The 20716-nt window shown below is 38.9% G+C and overlaps 1 protein-coding gene across 1 annotated transcript in view; it reads left to right on the plus strand.

The window, feature by feature from the left end:
- The window catches only part of RELN (reelin), a 243611-nt gene that overhangs the window by 55285 nt on the left and 167610 nt on the right, over window positions 1-20716 (plus strand). Inside the window, exon 4 of the mRNA XM_026868008.1 lies at window positions 14959-15029. Coding sequence (XP_026723809.1) covers window positions 14959-15029 — 71 coding nt within the window. The remainder of the gene's footprint in view (window positions 1-14958; window positions 15030-20716) is intronic.

Genomic DNA, 20716 nt, shown 5'->3' on the forward strand with positions numbered 1-20716 from the left:
AAAATATTTTATCTGCTCCAAGTCATGCTTTTATTGTTTCATTTGATGAAAATTTCAGAGTGTCTGGATTTCTTTCTGAGATGCAAAGGAAGCATATTTCAGAGTCCTGACATGACTCCCAAAATGGCATTTCTGTTGTCTTTACAAGCCTGACTAAAAGGGTAGGGCCACAAAAATCAAAAGCTAAAAGCTTTATTAACAGACAGTATTTGACCTTTCACTAAGATCAGAAGATTTGTGTTAGAATGAGGGAAAACCAAATTTAAATATATGATAAAATTTTGTACACAAAGCTGGAAGAATTTTTTTTCATTAAAAATTGGAAGGGAACTTTTTTGCTTAACATATTTTTACTTTGGTTTTGCAATTCAAAATTCTGTCCAATTTTTAAACAAGATTTAGACACTCTTCTAGAACAAAAAGCATCTATGTGTGAAAATCAGAAATTCCCATTATTATTTTGTTGGTCCCAAATCTTTCAAAAATGCTTAATCATGAACACTTCATTGGCTCCTCCTCTCCCCTGCAGTGATGGCTTGTTGGCCACCTGACATCTAGCAGCCTTTCCTCTCACTGTTGTGCTGGGTGATGTTAAGGATGTGACTGGTGAGTTTTGAGAAGGTGTATGGACCCTGAAGGATTCCTTGGTGCCATAGGAGGTTGTGGCCCACAGATTTCCAGGTCTTCTTTACAACACCCTGGACATCCTCTCTCACCTCTGCTGGCAGCCAGCACCCAAACTGCAGTAGACTAATTTGGGACACCTTCTCCTTAGTTTTGCAAAGAAAACATATCTTGTTAGTTGTGGCATCCTTAAGCAAGGCATAAAGGTGCTCAGTAAAGAGCTATCATGTACCTACTTAATGACATCAATGTGTTCAAGACCACAGATCTCCTTTAGGATCAGAGGTTAACAGTGCAATAATTAACTGAAAGCTCATTTCATCTTCTAGTACTTCTGAAATAACAGTGACTAGGGTAATTTTTCTTCATTATGTTGTGTGTCCTTTGATTAGGAAGGTTACGCTCTGAAATGGGTAACTGCTGTGCACGGTGACATAGTACAGATCCATTTCCTGGGCAACTATCCAGTTTTCAGACAGTCACTAAGTAATATTAAAATTTTCTGTCACCAGCATTAAAAGGTGTCTGTGCCAGTTAAAAATGGGAAGAGAAAACATGCAGGGAAATTCAATTTAATTTGGCCTAAGATATATTCCTGGAATGACAATGTTATCTGTCCATCTCTCTTTCTCCCTACATTAATTATTTTTGAACTTGTAGGTCCATTCCAAAGCTGGCAGCAATTTAAGTGTCTCAAATTTATTATTTTGGGTGTTTGAATATAGACTACAGTGCTGAAGGAAACATTGGAAAGGATTATCATATACAAGGGGATCACAGAGAGAAACATTTGGGGCAGCACGTGCTTGGCAAGAAACTCCAGCTGAACATGTATTTTATCAAACTCCTCCTCAGCCAGGAGGAGTCTGAGTTGACTTGAGAGACAAAGATGATATCAATGTGGCTGCAAGTGATGAGTTTTCTGCGGCTTAGAAATCACCACTTCTTACTTCAGATGGGGAATTACTGTGTACACACTCCCACTGCATGGAGTTACACAGGCAAATACATTAATTTAAACCACTACCCAATAAACTCATTGTAAAATCACAGAGCAGCATGGTTCAGCACACCTGGCATCAGGAATGCAGCCATGGGTTTCTGGTTTTAGGAATGCAATGCTTTAAACAGATTTTTTTTTTTTTTAAGTACATTCCCAAAAACTAAAATGGGATTTTCTTATTTATTTTAATACAAGTTTCAGAAGTGTTAATTTGTACAAACATCTTTTTAAAGCATTAATAATATTTAAAATAGACTATTAAGTAGTAGAGGTGCATTTCCTTTAAAATATAATTCAACAGGACCAATATTTATGCTCTAGACAATAAATGTTAACATCTGAAAAAAAACCCCACCTTTCTGAAATGTAATGTATTTACTGTGCATAAAAAAGCATATGAAGTAGTCTGGAAAAAAAAGAGCATTTTCAGTCATGCTTCCTACAGATCAAAATTCTTGACAATGTTCTTACTGGTAAACTCTTCAAAAGACCAAATATCACTGTGGAAAATATTGAAGAACAGTTTTCCACTGCACTACTAACAGCTGCAAAAAAGTAAGGTATTTCTGCACAGCAAGACAACATGAAAATTTTGGTAGCAAGCATACATGGAAAAATTTGTGAACAGAAACGGGTAAGATTCATGTTCAGGTTAACTAAATGTATCTAAAAATATTTATGATGTTTTCTATTTATCTAAGTTTAGGTATTCTGATATTTTTTCATATAATTTTATACAGAGTCAATAATATTTCCAGAATAATGTTTAGGTGCAATATATATTGAGAAACAGAAATACATACATCATTTGAAATTCTGAAGCTAAAAGGTACATGTGCACACATGTCCACAGAGTATTATTAATATATAAACCCAGGTCTTCAGTTTAAATGCAAGGGATTGGCCTCAAGTCAATAACATAAAAAAGGAGATGGGCAACAATATCATGCAAGGAATCCAAACTTACTATGAGCTGTTTGATTGAGGGATCCTCCGAAATAGATGCATCAGGAAGCTAAAAGATGTAGATCCCCAGTGTATTTTAGATCATTTTATTTGTTGTTTGCAATATATTGTTTTTCAGTCTTTCTACTAGAATAACATAGCAGAGTTAATCTTTGCCAATAAATGAAGTCTGCTTGTTTCCTTAGTATGTGCCAAACAAGTGGTACTGCATAGTTAGTGCTGCTATTTTTACAGCATTGTTTGTAGATGCTGTTATCGGATATGTCTTATTTTCTTCCAAACTGATAATCATATCTCTGTCATCCATACGCCTTTACCAGTTAACAGCTTACTGCTATTCCTTCCATCTGTCTGATGGGTCTTACTTCAAGTCTTTCGACTCGCAGCCACATCCATCCCATCCACAGGGACAAGATACCTTCTAGCTTATGGAATATTGTTTTTCGTTGTAGTTTTTCAAGATTTCACCCATTCTCTGTTCAGATATGGGATTTTTTTTTTTTTTTTCTAGAGATCAATGGATGTTTGGTGGCCATTCAAAATGAGAAATTGTCATTTAAGATGGGAAATACTTATGGTATTTTTATGTGACTTTTCATCAAATCTATAGTATCTGTTATGAATCCATCTATAATGGAAATGCTCAGGTATCCGGTCAGTTTGACTTAGATTTCATGGGAAGATTTATCTCAGGGATGGGATGTCACTGCTTCCCATTGCCAGGCAACTCTGCCTGAGCCAGTACTTTGGATATATTTGCCAAAGGGAGTGATCAGAAGCACCAAAGTTTTAGAAAACCTGTCTAATTTACCCTGACACACTTTTGAATTTATCCTGAGCAGCTTAAGGGAAGTGTCTCTTCCCCAATGGTACAGGGACTTGTACTAAATGCAGTGTGGACCTACTACCCAAAGTTCCTAGTTGAAGAGGAGAAATTCACAAGAATAAACCCACATTTTTTGTGTTGTTTATTTGTTGCAGTCTTTTAAAAAGAGTCTTTAAAACTGACACTCAGAAAACACATTAGAATATCAGTTTTGAGAAGACATCCTCTTTTATCATTAAGTGTTAGTTCAAGTTTGCTTTTTTATTAATCAACCATAAACTTCTTAGGTTATACAAATTACAGATGAGTTTTTCCTAATCTCCAGCACCACTCTCTTGTGTACAGCACCAGATGTCCAAGTCTCCGATGAATGAGTTCATCTGACATACTTGGTGTCTGGGATTTCAGACATGAGAATTTGAGCTCCCAAGTAATATTTCATGTAACAGAGCAATAACTATTTGTGTGTATTTGAAAAGTTCACCTTCCTGGCAACATTACTGAACTGAATTCCCAGTGTACTCCTTGTGATTGGGAACTGTCATTAGTAAATAAATGAAGAGTCAAAGTCTGGTTGCATTTCACCCAATACTGCCATTTTGTGTTCACCTGGGACATAGGGAATCCACTGTTGGGACTCCACTAAAAAGTCTCAGAACATCAACAGGGTATTTTCCCACAAAGATTTGTTCTAGTATTGCGCTCATTCTGCCAAAGATTTCTGAAAACAGATCTGTGCTCAGAGGAAATATGAGTCTGTAACAAAGAACTGGGACCAACCATCTATACTTAAAGTACTTCCATTACTGCTTAGATTCTCTGTTACTTTGGTTTCTTTCAAAGCTGTGGTTATAAATCCCTTCATTAATACTTTAAGAGAAAGGTTTTTAGAGTTTGATGTTTTTTAATAATAGACTTAAAGAATTATTATCAACACAGTATCAAAAAGAGATATTATGGCAATGTAACTTAGTGGGTAATTAATTTCTGAGTAAGTGTACTGGGTCTGGCTGAGCAGGAATTGGTTTTCCCCTATAGCAGCCATCACAGTGCTGTGTTTTATGCTGGGAGCTGGCAGGGTGTTGATAGCACCCTGGTGTTGTGGCTCCTGCTGAGCAGTGCTTACACAGCTCCAAGGCTCTATCCAATATTTTACCCGCAGTGGGACAGAGTGAGCAAGATCTTGGGAGGGGACACAACCAGGACAGCTGACCCGACCTGACCAAAGGGATATTCCAGACCATATGATGTCTGCTCAAGTATAAAGCTGGGAAAAAGGAGAAAGGGGGTGGGGTCACCCTTGGTCCTCCGAGGTAACCACTATGTGTATTGGTGCCCCAAGGCCAACATCACCTGTTAATGGGAAGTAGAGAATAGGTCTTTTCTTTTTTTCTTCCATGCATATACCTTTGCTTCATTTTGCTTATATTAAAACTGCTTTTGTTTTACCCACAAGGTTTGTTGTTTTTTTTTTTTCCCCTATCTTATTTTCTTTACCCTTTTTGCCCTGTTGAGAATAAAAGGAGAGAAGGGGTGGGGTGGGGGTGGGGAGTGGTAGAGTGACTTGGTGGGTACTTGGCATTTAGCCAAGGTCAAACCACCACAGTAAGATAAATCATTGATTGTTTCCTAGTGAGAAATGTGGGTTCAAACTCATTATTGTTGGAACAGTATATTATATGGGATGTTGCTGTCCAAATGATCCATAAATTGAGAGTATTTGTGCCTGTGTTGTGACTGACCAGTTCAAGGTATAGTTCACACAGCAGTTTTTGTTTAACATAATCTTGATAACTCTAGCAGTATTTTATTATGCAGAAACGTTTACAAATACCAGAACTGTGACCTTGGACATGCTGTTGGGCAATGATGTAAAAGACATAGCAGGACTGTATGTGTTTGATTAGTGTAGCTGACCCTGCGCTGAGCAGGAGGTTGGTCTGGAGACCTCCTGAGGTCCCTTCCAACCTGGATTTTCTTATGACCCTATAATCCTCTCTGGGGTGTGAAGATGAGTCTGTGAGGGCATGCCATGGTCTCCTGGATGGAGGAAGAAAAAACTCTGTTCATGGCTCAGAAGCGGCTGAATTCACTCATTCTGAAGCTGGCGGTAGTGGGGGATATTGGGTCCTGACCACAGCTGCCATATCTCAGGGACAGAGCTCCCATCCACAGCAAAAGTAGAGGCCGGGCCATTGCTAACACACTGCAAGGGGAGCACAAAGGCTTTGCTCAGCCCTAACAGCTGCTGAAAGTTGCTGGTTTGGAAGTAAGGTTGGAGGACAGGACCTGTAGTGGAAGGACACAGAGAACAGATTGTTCTCTTTTAAATGTGTTTTCATTTGATCTCTCTGGCTGAGGTGGGATAGGTTGGATATGATAATTCAGTTCTCTGAGTATCTCTTAATCCAAACCTTACAACATTACTCAGATGGGTGTCTCTGAAACAAACATCTTTGGTGAGGAAATGTGTAACTGTGCTGTGAACAGCAGGGCCGTTTCCTAAATCTTTGGGCAGTAAGTCTCCATAGCACCCGCACCACAGTTCTCCCAGGTGCCCTCACACTATGACTCAGCATTGCCTGCACTACCTCCGGCATCCCTGAATAGCCTCCTACCCTTCCCCAGTACATCCAGCTCCTGCTAGTGATGCCAGGCTTCTTCACCATAATCTCTCCAGTTTATGCTGTGTACCTGATGCCATTCCACCTGCTTCTTTTGGCTGGAGTTCTATGATACTTAACAAATTTGTCATTTTTTCAGTGGCTGATGGAATTAATTATTCTCCTAAGGCAGTATTTCACCTGTCTATTTCTATTTGTATGCTGGTATGGTCTTCAGGGATATATGTTTTCTTTCAACATATAAAGCTGGCTGAAAATTAAAAAACATGCAGAAGAAATAACTGTCCTTTCTATGATTAGTGACCCTGAATTTTTTTTCAAGTGGTTCACTGTATTCCCAGCAAGCAGAAGGCAAATGAGAATGAAGAGAAAATAACAGTTCGTCAAGAACAACTGTAGCACATTCTTCCTTAGTTTGATTTTTATCAGTCTGTGAAAGTTTAGAGTACTTCATTTGTTTTTCAGTCTTCTGAAAACATTTAGGACAGTGGGAAGAGTGCAAAGAAACATTAAACAATGAGTGCAACATTTCAGTGTTCAGTGAAGACTTTGGAAGGGATACCTGCCCCATGTGCTCTCACGTACAGCCTGTGGACATTTTGATTTTTGATGGAACATTTTCTGGTTTTAGACTGAAGAGGCAGGTTTTATCCTTCCCTTGTAAGCTGATTTGCACATTGTGGATGCACCAGTTCCATCTCTGTAATTAATATTGAGTAGAGTGGTTTTTAAGAAATGGGGTCAATTTGGCTGTATTTCTCTGTGTGGGTTGTAAAGCAAATACAGGGCATGAGGTTCCAGATTCTCATAGGGTCCAAGTCATCCGCAGTGCTGGCAACCTCCTTCAGGAGCAGTGGGCAGCTAAAGCAGGTTAGAGCAGGCTGCTCAAACCTTAACTGAAAATGGGTAGTGATACAGATGGAATGAGAGCAGTGAATTGAGAAAGTGGACATAAAATAATATTTTTTTCCATTATTTAGGATCTTTTAAAATCAATATTGTTTCAACCATAGGATCTCGTATGCTGTTTCAGATTTTACTTTTTTGGATTTTAAATATTTTTAAGTTTTCACTATATTAGTTGAATATGTTATTTCTTATCGGCTTTCATGTAAGAATGTAGCACTCCAGAAAACCCTAGAGCATCAACTACCTGTGAACTCTTGATTTTCTGGAATCATGCAAAACCCTTGGCACTTCTGGTGGATATTCTGAGAGACACAGCCATAAAATCATGGCTAGGGAGAATTGATATCACAGGTATTTATGCAACGTGTTAGATAAAATGAACTGGCTAATTCTTTTGTGTTATGAAAAGCAGTTCTCAAAATACGTGTTGATTAATCTGATTGGATGCAAACCTTGCTTTCATTTCTTTGCTTTTACCTGACATGCAAAACCTTAGAATCACGGGTCTTCAGGATAATGCAGACTGGACAGGTCCTCAGGAGGTCTTTAGTCCAACATCCCACTCAAAACAGGGTCAGACCAGGTTGCTCAGTGTTTTAATCCAGTTGGGTCTTAAAGTGCAGGAGCAATGGAGAGGAACTGCACAACCTCCCTTGACTGGCTGCTGCCAGGTCCCGTCAAAGTCATCTCTTCTCCAGACTGAATGAGCCCTGATCCCTCAGCCTCTCCTCGAACCTGCCCTGACCATCTTGGCAACCTCTGCTGAGCTCTGGTTGATCAGTACTGTCAAATTTACGACATTTTGTTAAGAAAAGAATCATACTCATTGTAGAAGCATCTAGGAAATAATGCACTGACAGTCCATTTACTTAATACATTTGTGTTGTTTTAGAGGTCAAGTACTTTAAATCCACAGTAACTGTAACATTTCTTCTTGTGATACAGGAAAAGACAAAGATTTTTTTTTTTGTTCTTGAAGGATAATTTATGTGATTGAATATCTTGATTGAATACAGGTTTTAGAGGACTACAAAATCAAAAATTAGGAAAAAGTATTTTTTATACAAAAAAATGTAATCTATTCATAATCTTAGGGTTAAATATAGATTTCAAGTAGTTATATATACTCAATGCATTAAAAACCTAAAATCCATACAATCAGTGTTTCACTAGATGATAAGGTACAATGGATTGCAGAACCTAAAACAAGGACAGCATTCTCTCCCAGACACTGAAAAAGGTGGAAAACAGGGATGTACTTGTTGGCACTGTATCAGTAGAGAGACAATGGATGCTTGTTCTATTGTTTATATGAACTGACTGCTTGGCAGATGCCATTGCAATAACCCTTCATTTAAAATGTAGAAAAAATAGAATTTGCTTTCCTTTGTAATCGCACAATGCAAATTACTAATGAAAATGTTGGATTTCCTGTAGCTGAGAAGAAAGTATTGTCCTAATCTGCTTTCACTTAGCAAGAAACTCTAATCATTCCAGTCACATAAAACTAGATAGAATTAAAAAACCCCATCTTTTTAGTCTCTGAGATACAAGGGAAATGAGGATGAAAATGCTTATATACAGTTTCAAATTCTAATTCTTAATTTTTTCCTCTTTTCATAATGCATATATACTGTTCTGTTGTATCTCTCTTTTGTACTCACACCTTGCAACCAAATAAAAGTTTGGGTTTTTTAGGACTACAGAAGAAAGTTCCTATAAATTGTAAAGTGTAGGGGCTGGAGCTGTCTGAGCACCCTTCTGCTTCTAGTGCTGTAACATTAGATCCATTCTCTGTAATACAGGCTATAATTACACGTTCATTTCTCTTATTTTTCTACTTGAGAACATTTGTTTTATTCAAATCTCGTTTAAAGAAAGCCCTTAAATATGTACTTAATTCCATTTCTAATCAGGCCAGCACATTCTAAGCGTACACAGCCTAACATAGGTTTCTATATTAAACCATAAAAAATTAAGTCTGTTTCATTTTGGGCTGATGCTACCATTTAACTGCTGTATTTCTCCCTTTATATTTACTGCAAATCATTGTATTGTCTCTCAAGCATATAACTTTTTTTTTTTTAAATGCCAAAGACCAACAACAAAGCCTACCTTAATGTCTTGTAAATGTCTTCTAAGTGTGCGCTGGACCATGTGTACAATCGAAAATGTACACGCAGGTCAATACATGAGTGTGCACAGACCACTGCACACTTTAAAAGAGGCTGAAGTGTGGTTGAAGTTGTAAGTTTGAAAAATGTATGTTTTGCATGGTGTGCCCTGAATGAAATAAAAGTTCTGCATGACCAGCTGGATGAAGGTTGGGTCTAGCAACACTGAGAGAGTTACAATAAGCTTTTCAGAGTGCACAGATAGTGTGTGGGAGGGAGAAATAGCCCATCTCTGCACATAGTGTGTTTTATCCCAACCCAGTGAGAGTTTCTGCCAGCTATATCAACGTTTTGATGTGTGTTTCGCTAATGGCAATGCGGTCTCAGGTAAAGGTAGTTGATATGGGTACACATGCTCTTGCTTTCGTATGCGGAAATGCACACATGTGACTTTAAATGTTGGTTTAATACCAAAAACATTTACAAAAGGAGACTTTGATTTCTTTCCTTGGTGTTTATTGACTCTTGCTCAGAAGGCTTTTGACATTTGTTCTACATCTTCAGTCTCTTAGACTTTATTATTTGAAAAATTTATTTAAACAAAATTTTAGTTTTAACAAAGATACTCACCACACCCTTAGGTTGACTTTTGAGTTCCTTTCCCCACATGTGCAGTACTGAGAGATAAATTCAGAGACAAGAGAGAAAGTGAGGTAGCTCTTGTTCCTCTTGCATTTACTCTATTGAAAGCAAAGGAGTCTTAGCTCACCCATGAAGTAAGTCATAAGCATAATTTATGAATGTGAACCACAAACTTCAGCTCAGGACAGCTGTCCCAAATGAAGTGATTACTCTTTGCCCTCTAACACACACCCTAGCTTTTGCTGGTGATTTTAATCCTTTTCCTCTGATGACTTTTCACCTCTGATCAAGGCTTTTAGAGCAAGCATGCTAATTCCAGTCTCCTGAACAAATACCTATATAAGTAATTACACCTTACTTGCCAAATTTACCAGTTTCAGCTGAATATGGTCAGGACAGATGACCTCTTTTATAGAATCTCAGGGGAAGAAACCATTAGGGACAGGGAGGAAAAGGCCGTCAAAAACATGCCTTTCAGAACATGCAAATCTCGTTCCTGCTACTTTAATCAGGCCTGTTCTCCATCTTGCTTTTGAAGTTATTTTATTTGGAGATCTCTTATTTAGCCAGTATTGGGGGAGCATATTTTTTTAAAAAAAATACAACAGCTGAAACAAGACAACCCTACTATCAGCGATGGTCATGAAAATTTAACAATGCACTAAAAATCAACCAGTTTATTTGCATAAAGAGGGCAAATGTCTACCCTGGCCTCTAGGCAGTGCTGCTGTGCACCCCTTCCACACATGGAGCTGGCAGAGCCAGGCAGCATGGCTCAGTCCCACGTACCCTCCTCCTGCCTGTGCTCCCCTGAGCTGCAACACTCTTTAAAAAGCAATTTGTTAACAAAAGTGTGATAGCAACGCATGTGAATCCAATGTGAAATGTGCGATACTTCAGTATAAAATGATGATGGCAATTATTTGGTATACAATGCTTTGTTTTACATTCTAGCCCAGACTTGTCAGGTGCGCATCACTGACCATCTCCCCCGCAGTGGCAGGGAGGAGCACAGTCCACGCTGTCAGTGGATCAGACTTGATTTGGGGGACAGCACTGTGGGGTTTGGGAAGACCAATCTCAGCTTCATACAGTGAGTCACTGATTTCTCTGGAGTTGGCACTGTGGATGTCACCCTGAGTTTCCTCCAGTGGAAGCAGTCATGAACCCCTGTGAGCAGATATGCATTGCAGCTGCTAGCAGTGGGCACAGGGTTAAACTCTGCTAGTGCAGGAAAAAAAGAACCTTTGTTTTCCTTGGTCCTGTTGAAAGCCTTTTTAGGGGTGTTGTGAGATGAGGTATTTTACTGTAGGAAAGCTGAGTCTTTCCCCAGTCCCCTCTGTCGTGAATCTGCCCCAGTGCCTTCCCTTGCCAGGGAAAAGTGTGGATGCCAAGCACCCCTGTAAGGGCAGAGTGAGTGCCAGGCGTGTGACACCCAGAACACAATCAAATGGTGAGAGTTTCAGGGGTAGGCCAGAACAGGTGCTCTGCTCCTGGATGCACAGCTCAGCATGCTGCATCTAATCAACGGAAGGCTGGAGGGACATCTCTCTGTCTACAAGTTCATGAATGTATGCAAGAGTCTCTGAATTTTTTTCTCCCAAGTAATCTGGAAAGATTTGTGCCATTGCACGGGGTAAAAATTGATATTACTTAGGCAATGTTCAGAGGAGCTGGCAACACTGCACTTAAGTGTTTTTAAGCTTGCTGGCATTTGAGCAGGGTGGCACTTCATATCCTATCTTACAGGTGATGTGGACTATATATAGTTGAAATAGTGAATCAGTAAGTCTTTTTTTTTGTTTTGTTTTTCAGTGATAGACAACCTCGAAGACTTTATTGGCACCTGATTTCAACTTGAATAGTTGTGGTTTGGGAAGGAAAACTCTTTACAGAATTGCTATAATTGAAGTGTGGGGTTAGTAAAGCCTTAAAATGACAGTGAGCCTTGACACGATACAGTCTTGTATTCAGACCTCTTTCTTCCTCTGTCAGCAGTTTATCTTCTCTTGTTACTTTTAAAAAGACATTTCACTCTCTATCTTGCATAGCCCTAAGCAGACAAATACATCTGGGCTAATGGAAGTGTAAAGTTAATATAAAGAGGAACCTTATTACCTCTAAGTTGTTTTTCTTTTGAAGATCTCACATGTCAGGCTGTTCCTGTTCCCTCCCATTTTCCTTTTATTTTTCATCCCTTTGGAAAGATTCATTCCTAGTGAGGAATTACCTCTGAGGACATGTGGAGCATACATCTTGCTTTTGGTTGACTGACGAGTTAGATTTGATTAGTTCACTTGCCCTTTAGCTGGAAATAAATAGCATGCAATGACAGAGTGGGACTATAGACTGGTGCAGAGTAAAACAAATTAATAGTAAGAACACTTCTGTGCTGGTTTTGTGTGTGTGGTGGGGTTTTTGGTAGCAGGTGAGGGGGCTACAGCGGTGGCCCCTGTGAGAAGCTTCTCGAAGCTCCCCCAGACCCACCTCTGGCCAAGGCTAGGCCAATTGACAGTGACCGCACCTCTGTGATAACGTTTTTAAGAGGGGGAATCTGGAAGGAGAATTGGGAGCTATGAGGAGGAGTTATGAGTATGACACCTATGTGAACACCAAGGTCAGTGGAAGAAAGGAGGAGGAAGGGGGCAAGGTGTGATGGTGCACCCAGTCTGTATCCCATGGTGAGAGGGCAGGGCTGTCCCCCACCACCATGGAGGTCACTGGTGGAGCAGAGACTTGCCTGTGCCCTGTGGAGGACCCCACACTGGAGCAGGCGGCTGTGCCCAAAGAAGGCTGCAACTGTGGGAAGAAGCAGCCCCCAGTGCTGTAGTTTGGCACTGGGAGGACTGCAACACGTGGGAGTGACTCACTGGAGCAGCTCGGGAATGGCTGTGGCCCATGGGAAGGACTCATGTCTGTCAGAGAAAGTTTGTGGAGGACTGTCTCCTGTGAGAGGGGAACCACACTGGAGCAGAAGAATGCAAGGAGTTCCCCATCCCCCTTGATGATGAAGAAGCATCAGGATTGACCACAACCCCTCCATTCCCTGCCCCCTGCACCTCTTGGTGGCAAGTAGGTAAAGAAATTGGGAGCAAAGCTGAGAAAGAAGGGAGGAGTGGTGGAAGGTGTTTTTAAGATGTGGTAATGCTTCTCACGGTCCTACTCTGTCTGTTAAGCGCTGTTGTTGTTGTTAGTGTCTGAATTAAACTGATTTTTCTTCCCCTAACAAATCTGTCTTTTGAACATGACCATAATGGGTGAGTCATCTCTGCCTGGCCTTATCTCAATTCCTGAGCCTTTTGTTTCATTTTCATTTTCTCCTTCCCAGTCCTGAGGGGAAGGGGTGAGTGAGTGACTGGTCTTGACAGCAGATGACGAAATGCTAATTAAGAATATGGCATGATGTTTTGCTATGTTTTACAGAAGTGCTGGAAATCCTAAAGTAGTTTCAATGCTATACATGGTAGGGACTACAACCAAAACCTCACACTGGTAATGTGATCCCAGAACTGTGTCCAAAATACTATAAATACCAGGTGAGGCATGGCTTCAGCTTTACATATGTCTCTTAAAGTCCAATCAGATGGAGAAAGCTACACAGGTCTCCTTCCGCAAGAAGAGAGAGGAAGTGTCCTAAAAGCCCTAGGAGCATCAGGTGACCATAGTTTTGCATTGCTGGACACAAGCACTGGTGTAAATAGAGCTTTTCTAAAAAAGCAGGGAGCAGATTAGATCCCAGAGAAGTTTTTGTTTACTCCTGTTTGACAGTTTACAGATGAGTTTTACCATGATGATCCAGCATATATCAAAAATGTAATATTAGATGCGTTATTCTTGTTGTTCTTCCTAGCCAAGAAAAAAAATGATGTATTCTGACTTTCCTTTTGGATCATTCTTTTATGGTCCTTCCTGACTTTTTCATAAGCAAGCAAGTCATGATCCATTAAAGAGGGCACACAGCTAGCTGAAAACCAACACTTATAAAGTAGCTTTCAATGTCTTACTGTTGAACTGAGAAGCTATTTCAAGGAGTTCATATGGATCTATCCTGAGCCCATTAATGTTAATTATTTTCATTACTGACTTGGAGAAAGGACAAAGAACATGTATGAAGAGTGTGTAAGAGTGTATTGGAAGAACTTCAGCTGCAAGAAATCAGACTTCAAAGGCAACACCAGCAAATACTGAAAGGTTTTGAGATCTCAGAGATAAAACTAAAGTTGTGAAGTACTATACTTAGAAAAAAGGGAATGAGACATTGGAAATAAAGAATAACTAGCACTGTTAGCATGACAGCTCTGTAAGAGAAAAGCAAATCAAATCGCATTGTATTTCTAGATGATTATGAGAAAACAAAATGACAAATCTTTTTCCACAGTACATTAGTTGGTCTGTTAGCTGTGGGTCATTAATGGGAAATAATTATTCTTTAGACAAAACTGGTGATAAGTATAGAAAGTCTATGTCCAGCTATAGGCATATCACTTCCTCAAAGACGGAGACAGACTGTGGCCAGAGGAGACCAAGAAAACAACACGTTGTTCAAGGGAATGGTTAGAGGACAGGCAGTGTGCAGGTACTGGTCGTCTTACTTTGAAGAATAAAAAGAGAAAGAATGATTTTTTTTTTTTTTTTTTTTTTTGAGAAAGTAATCCACTTTAGCTTGACTGGACAGTAAAGGAAATAAAAAGAAAGAACAACTTAATTGGCCACAAAACTCAATGCAGCATACCAAGAAAAGTTGTAGGGTCTCTTTTTTTTTGATGTGTTTGACAGAGTCCTGGGGCAGAGAGCATACTTGTCTCCCTTTGTTTCCAGAGAGGATTTCTGGACACCCCTTCATGCTCTAAATTTCTATCAGTAGCAGATAACAGTACTGCCATTGCTATTGCCTACGGGACTGTGTTCACAGGGCAGCTTGGCAAGTATTGCTTCCGTTCTGCACCGAGACAGGTATGCTTTCTCAGGCAGAGTAATGTGCTTAGCTTTGTGATATTCTTACTTTTACTCAAGTCCTTCACTGAATCTCCATGCCAGTACTTTTTATTACCAACCTAACCATTTTGGCTTAGAAACTTTTTTTTTTTTTTGCTATGAGAGAAACAATCTCTTCAAATTATTCTATGAATTTAAGAACACAGGAAGAAAGCAGAAGGGGACTTCTGATTTGATTAGTCATGCATATAGATATACATGTGTATATAAATGAGAATACTACGTTATTTATTGTTGTCTTTTTTATGTTCACAGGGCTACAGCTACTCATAGGGGCCAAGTTATATTCAAGGATGCCTTAGCACAACAGCTGTGTGAACAGGGAGGTAAGAACCACCATCATATTAAAAATATCTGTCAAATGTGGATTTTCGTTGTACTTGCATGTCAGTGTTACTCATTATGAAAGCTATTTAGCAGAAAACTTAATATCAGGATCTTATTTATATTCTTAAAACTGATACTTTCTTTGGCTTCATAGTTCCCATTAATTTTCCATGAAATCCCTCTGTCCTCTCTGCTCAACATTAGGGAATATACAAAATTTAAAGTGGCATTATACACTTACCTGAAATCAGCCTGTAACAACCAACATTTGTTTTTTTGCCAAAACCACAAGCTGAGCTTTAACTCTCACTGTATTAACTATAAGCAAAAAAAGCAACAAGCCTGCAGTAAAATTTTTGCTTACGATCCAGCTTTCACATATCTTTGTGAAGAACCCGACTTTCCATTTTGTGAAAGTAGGCCATCAAATTTTTGCCCATCACCTCCAACATTTGATAATTTTTATAGCCAAACAAAATGTTTGACTTACACAAACTTTAAAAATCTAATCATTTGCACAGCTTATGATATGTATCTTTTTAATGAATAACCTAAAAATAAATGTCCTGTTGTCAGCTATTGTCTACAAACAGTACACTGCTTTGAACCTGCTTCGTTAAAGCAGTGGGAAATAGAAAATGTATCCATCATTTTTGGTACAGGAGAGAAAGAAATTTCTGTGCTGATCCACAAAATTCCAGTGATATTTCCATGTGAAAAGAGACAGTGAAACATGGGCCAACCAGTCTGAAATAAATATTTCAAAATTAGAAATGTGTTGTCATATAAAAAACAAGAGAAAATCACCCATAATACATCGGGGAGGGCATTAGAGCTATAGGGTTTTCTTCCAGTGCGTTTGGGAATATCTGTGCAGTAGCTTTTGGAATAAGAAGCTGTTGAAAATTATGTCAGGAGTGTATACTGAGTTATTCATATAAAGTAAGAATAGTACCTCCATGATAATGAGGGAAAAGTATTTCAATTTTCAATTCCAGTATTTGAGTTTTCAGTATTAATATTTCAACAGGAGGTAAGAAGCGGGGTTCAGAGAGGTGACTCTCTGATTTAGCTAACAAGCCAGGAAGTTAGTTATATTTTGAATGAATTAGAAAATGTAACACAGGCGCTGGCAATCAGAAGGAAGTGTTATAATGATCTGGAAGGAAGGTGACTGAGAAAGTGCGTATCGATATTTTTACTGTGTGGAAGGAAAAACATCTGGAGAAATTACCCAAATGCATTTGGTATTCAGAACAGGAGATAAACTGTTACCCTCATAATGTGGGTGTGGAAGAGCAGTGCTTCAGTGAATAGTATAAGGGGATTGGAAACAGAAATATTGGCAGGATCACCATTTGGGATCTGCTAAGGACGATGTTGAGGATAACTCACGTGAGCTACTCACTGGATGGACACAGGTCAGGAGTAGAAAAATTAAAATATGCAGCGTCATCAGCATAAAATAATGAAAAATCTCATAAGGAGATAAAATTCTCCAAAGCAGAAATGAATAGGGAACACACCACAGCCAAAGGCAGTCTGTGGTGACCAGAACAGGTAAGGGAAGGAGAAGGAAGTAAAAGACATATTGATGGCAGAGTGACAGAGAGCTGGCAGCAACCAGCATGATGAAAGTGCAAGCAAGCTGAAAGGAAATATATGACTATCAGTGTCAGAGCTGTCATCATGGTCAAGGAGAATATGGGCAAAGCAAAAAGATTTCTCCCTGCTAGAAGAAAATACCTTGATAAGCAGATACTAGTGAGTAGAAATCCATCCATACAGGCTTTGACAATCCTTTCTTCAGACATGCTGTACAGGGAGATTTCAGTAGGATTGCTGATAGCAGAAATTGTAACTCTTTCACTCTTCTCTGCTTTACAGTTCTCCATTTCTGGAAAACCAAATCAACACTTTAGGAATATTTATGTTGGTTACAACAATAAGTCATTATGTTACTTCATGCTGTCTCCAAGTTCACAGGGACTCTGAAGAACAAGGAGAAAATGTGATTTGCATATTGGTTGTGTGTAGAGGATAAAAGATGCTGAGATGTGCCATCCCTGGGCCTCCACTGGCTGCTCAGCAGTGACAGTCTCTTTGCCTGCTCCTCCCACACAGCCACGCTTCCTTGAAAGGGCCTCCAGCTTCCTCATCTTGTCATAGTCTCCTTCATCCTCATGACTTTTGTGTTGCCTGTGACTTTTCCAACAATTATCTTTGCTTTATAAACAGTCACTTCAGAGGCTTTCTGGATTTGTCTGCTCCAAAATATGTGATGTCATTGTGGTAACACTGCAAACATCAGGTTTGACTTAGTCAAGGATCACTCAGAGGTACTGTTCTATGAGCAGTTGACAGTGTATGCCAGCCACGTAATCAGTCATCAGATTTCACTGCAATACCAATGTGCAAGCATCTCAGAGGTTCTCTTGGTTCTTCTTCCCCATTTTTATCCTCATCGAGGCTTCTCTCCCCTTAGTTTCTTAGCTCTGCCACGGTTCTCAACTCAGATAGTCAACCACCCTGCTGTCTGTTGCCCTTCCTCCTATGCGTTCCAGCATCAGGCTGTCCTCTGCCATTTTGCTCTTATTCTTATTTAGCAGACAGTGTGCATTGCACTAGTCCCCCCAACCAGTGTGTACTATTATAACTTCTATACTATTAGGATTAATTTTCCTATTCAAATAAAAGATGCTTTCTCTGAAGCAAACCTCGTTTCTTTTATTCCATGAAGGCAATCACAGTTTCATCAGTGCTATTAATGTAAACAAAGGATTCTTTCAAAAAGAATTAGTGAATTTATTTAGATGCAAATATCATATTAAGATATATGCAAAACAAGAAGGTAGATTGACATAAATGAGGTTTTATGGTCTGTTTCTGGCCTTAAACATTACTATACTGAAATACTGTAGTGAATGATGTGACATATTAAGTAGATAAAACCACAGGGCAACTTCATAGATTTATTACAGTATATCTTTTTAATAAGTATGTTTCACTGGAGATGATATCAGACCTCATAATAACTAGTACAAAGGATATACATGAAGACATGAAAGTAGTAAGGAATCATGTTCACTGTGTCTGTCCACCCTCAGATGTGCATTAGTAAATCCTAATAGATTTAATGGGATTTGTGCAGTGAAGGGAAAGTGTAGTTCTTATTTTGAAGAGAATTAGAGGATGATAAAGGATAGCATTAAGGGATGGCAATGCCAGACAAGCAGCCCTGTGTATAATGTAAATGGAATAAGGAAAGATGCCATAGGGAAAGACACTAAAGAAAGTAAAATAATTGCTTGGAAAGCTGTGTATTCAGCACATAATAAATATTTTAGGAAGCCAGCAAGATCTTTGGGAACTAATGTAAGCTTTAAAGCTTATAGGTATTTTACTGGATATTGAAGAAAGGAGACAAAAATTATCAGACAAAAAAGTTAATCCAGAACAAATAGTCAAGAAAATAAAAACTATAAGCCAAGACAGAAAAGATAAATGTCTTATAAATACTTTTAAGGATAAACAAGGATGTTACTGAGTGATGATATTCTTGTCATTAATATCTTTAATTAACAATTTCTTTAACTTTTTGATCTAATATCAAAATACCTGGGAAAAAAGGTAAACTTGTTGTGCAGATTGATTCATATTTATTCCTAGCTTGAGTGGAACAAAAATCATACATTAATAAACAGTAACATAATCAAAGTGGAGTTGACAAAGCATCAGACCTGGATCCATTGCACTGTAGAACTCAAAAGAGTTTAGATCTGTATGAAAACAGTGATGCTGCTGGGAGGAACAGCTCACCGAGCAGGGATGGATGCAACCAGCACTTGTGTCACACAACCTCACCTGCCTTCACTGCACTACCAAAGGGTTAAGAAGGCCACTTCCCCAGTACACTATGTAACTTTGGACCAGTAGCACTGTTTTGGAATAAGGACCATACTGGGAGATTTGCAAGCATATAATTTAGTTCTGACTGACTAGAGGAGAATCTCAGAACAGTAAAACCTAAGAGATGGGAAAGATGAAGGATGTTGTTCCCTCCTAGTGCAATATCATTCCTTTCAGCATAGTTCCCAGAAATTTATGCAATCTCATACTCAATGCCACAAATTATAGGATTGGGATTCCTTTCTTAAGAAACCATTCTATAGTCTGACAGATGTCTCCATATAAAAATAAATCCTGAGAGTTGGCCCAGACTCCCTTTTATTTAATAGCTTTTGCCTGAATGTTTGTGGAAGACATTTTAGGTGCATTTTCTACCTTGTAAAATTTAAGAACACTCTGAAAAACAAATGCAAAACAGATTGCAGGCTCTCAGGCTTGACCAGAGCAGTATTTTACAGAACAGAAGACTGGAGTTTAGAGCTGATGTATTGTTCCTTGGCTTATGTGTCAGCAAGAATAATGCAGCCCTGAGGCACACAGGGGGATGTTCAGCCTCTATCATTCAATAGCAACTTTGTTTACCAGTAGAGAGAAAGTATTGGCAGGAGTCTAAATAAAAGCAGTAATTTCCTTTTTCATCTTCATCCAGCTGCTAATGACAAGGAGATTACACTTTTTCATAATCTACAAAATAGAATGTACCTCTCTCCACATCTCTGTGATGAATTGATGAGCACAGCTAATGGCTGATGGCTGTTGAACTCTGAGCACGGTGTTTGTCTGATAGCATTTGAGCATCTGTGTTTCTGTAATTCACTTTTCCTTTATATTTTATTTTTAAAAGTTCAGAGTTCTGAGAAAAAAAGGAAAAAAACAAATCTGGTTTTCAGCAGATTTTAAGAATATTTTGTTATGCTGTGTTCCCTACCTATCTCTGTACACAGGCTTGACCCCCCATGTCTATGGAATATGGGTGTCAATAGTACAAGATGATGTTGCTGGAACATGTGTTTAATTTTCATTATGTTAGTTCATTTTAGCTGAATGGAGACTAGTTTTGCTTAACAACTAACCTTGTTCAATTATTTTGGTTCTTACTTTTCCACTGACATCAGGACCATCACCAAATCTTTCTTCTCTCCTCATATTCCAGTTGCCGTACCTGAAGATGACATTCCCTTCCCCCTTCTCTTGTATTTCCCTCCCTTACAACTTAACCAAAACAGGGCATATTTTTTCTATTGGCTTAAATTTTCAGTAGCCTTACTTCACCCTCAGAAAATTTTAACCTTTTACTCCAAGGATGCCTTCATTCTCCCTCATCCCATTGATAGAGGCCCACAATGACCCCATTGACTTTTGAATTCCCCATTACTTTCCTCAAGATTCTCACGCTTCCACTTTGACTGGCCTTTCTCTCCCTGAATTGTTTTGTATTGTACACTTTCTTCTGTGCTTTTCCTTACCAAAGGGATTGCCTTGTTTTACAGGGCAAGCATCCTACATTTCCTTACATTTTCTCATATTGTGCTTGTTCATGCCTCTTAGATTGTGAACTCTGTTGAGCTTCGTTTCCATTCTTCACTTAGGACAATTCGTCTCTTGTAAAGCCCTGTATATACCCAGAGTTCTAGTTAAAAATCAAATAATAAAATAATTTATTCTTTTTTTTTTAAAAGGTACAACATTCTCATTCAAGCTAAGATGCATTTCTGAGCCACACAAATACCGATTCTAAATTTAAAATCACCCAACCTTGTGCCTAAGGAACATCTAA

This window comes from Athene cunicularia, assembly GCF_003259725.1.
Source record: "Athene cunicularia isolate RWA chromosome 1 unlocalized genomic scaffold, athCun1 chr1_part2, whole genome shotgun sequence".
NCBI lineage: Eukaryota > Metazoa > Chordata > Aves > Strigiformes > Strigidae > Athene > Athene cunicularia.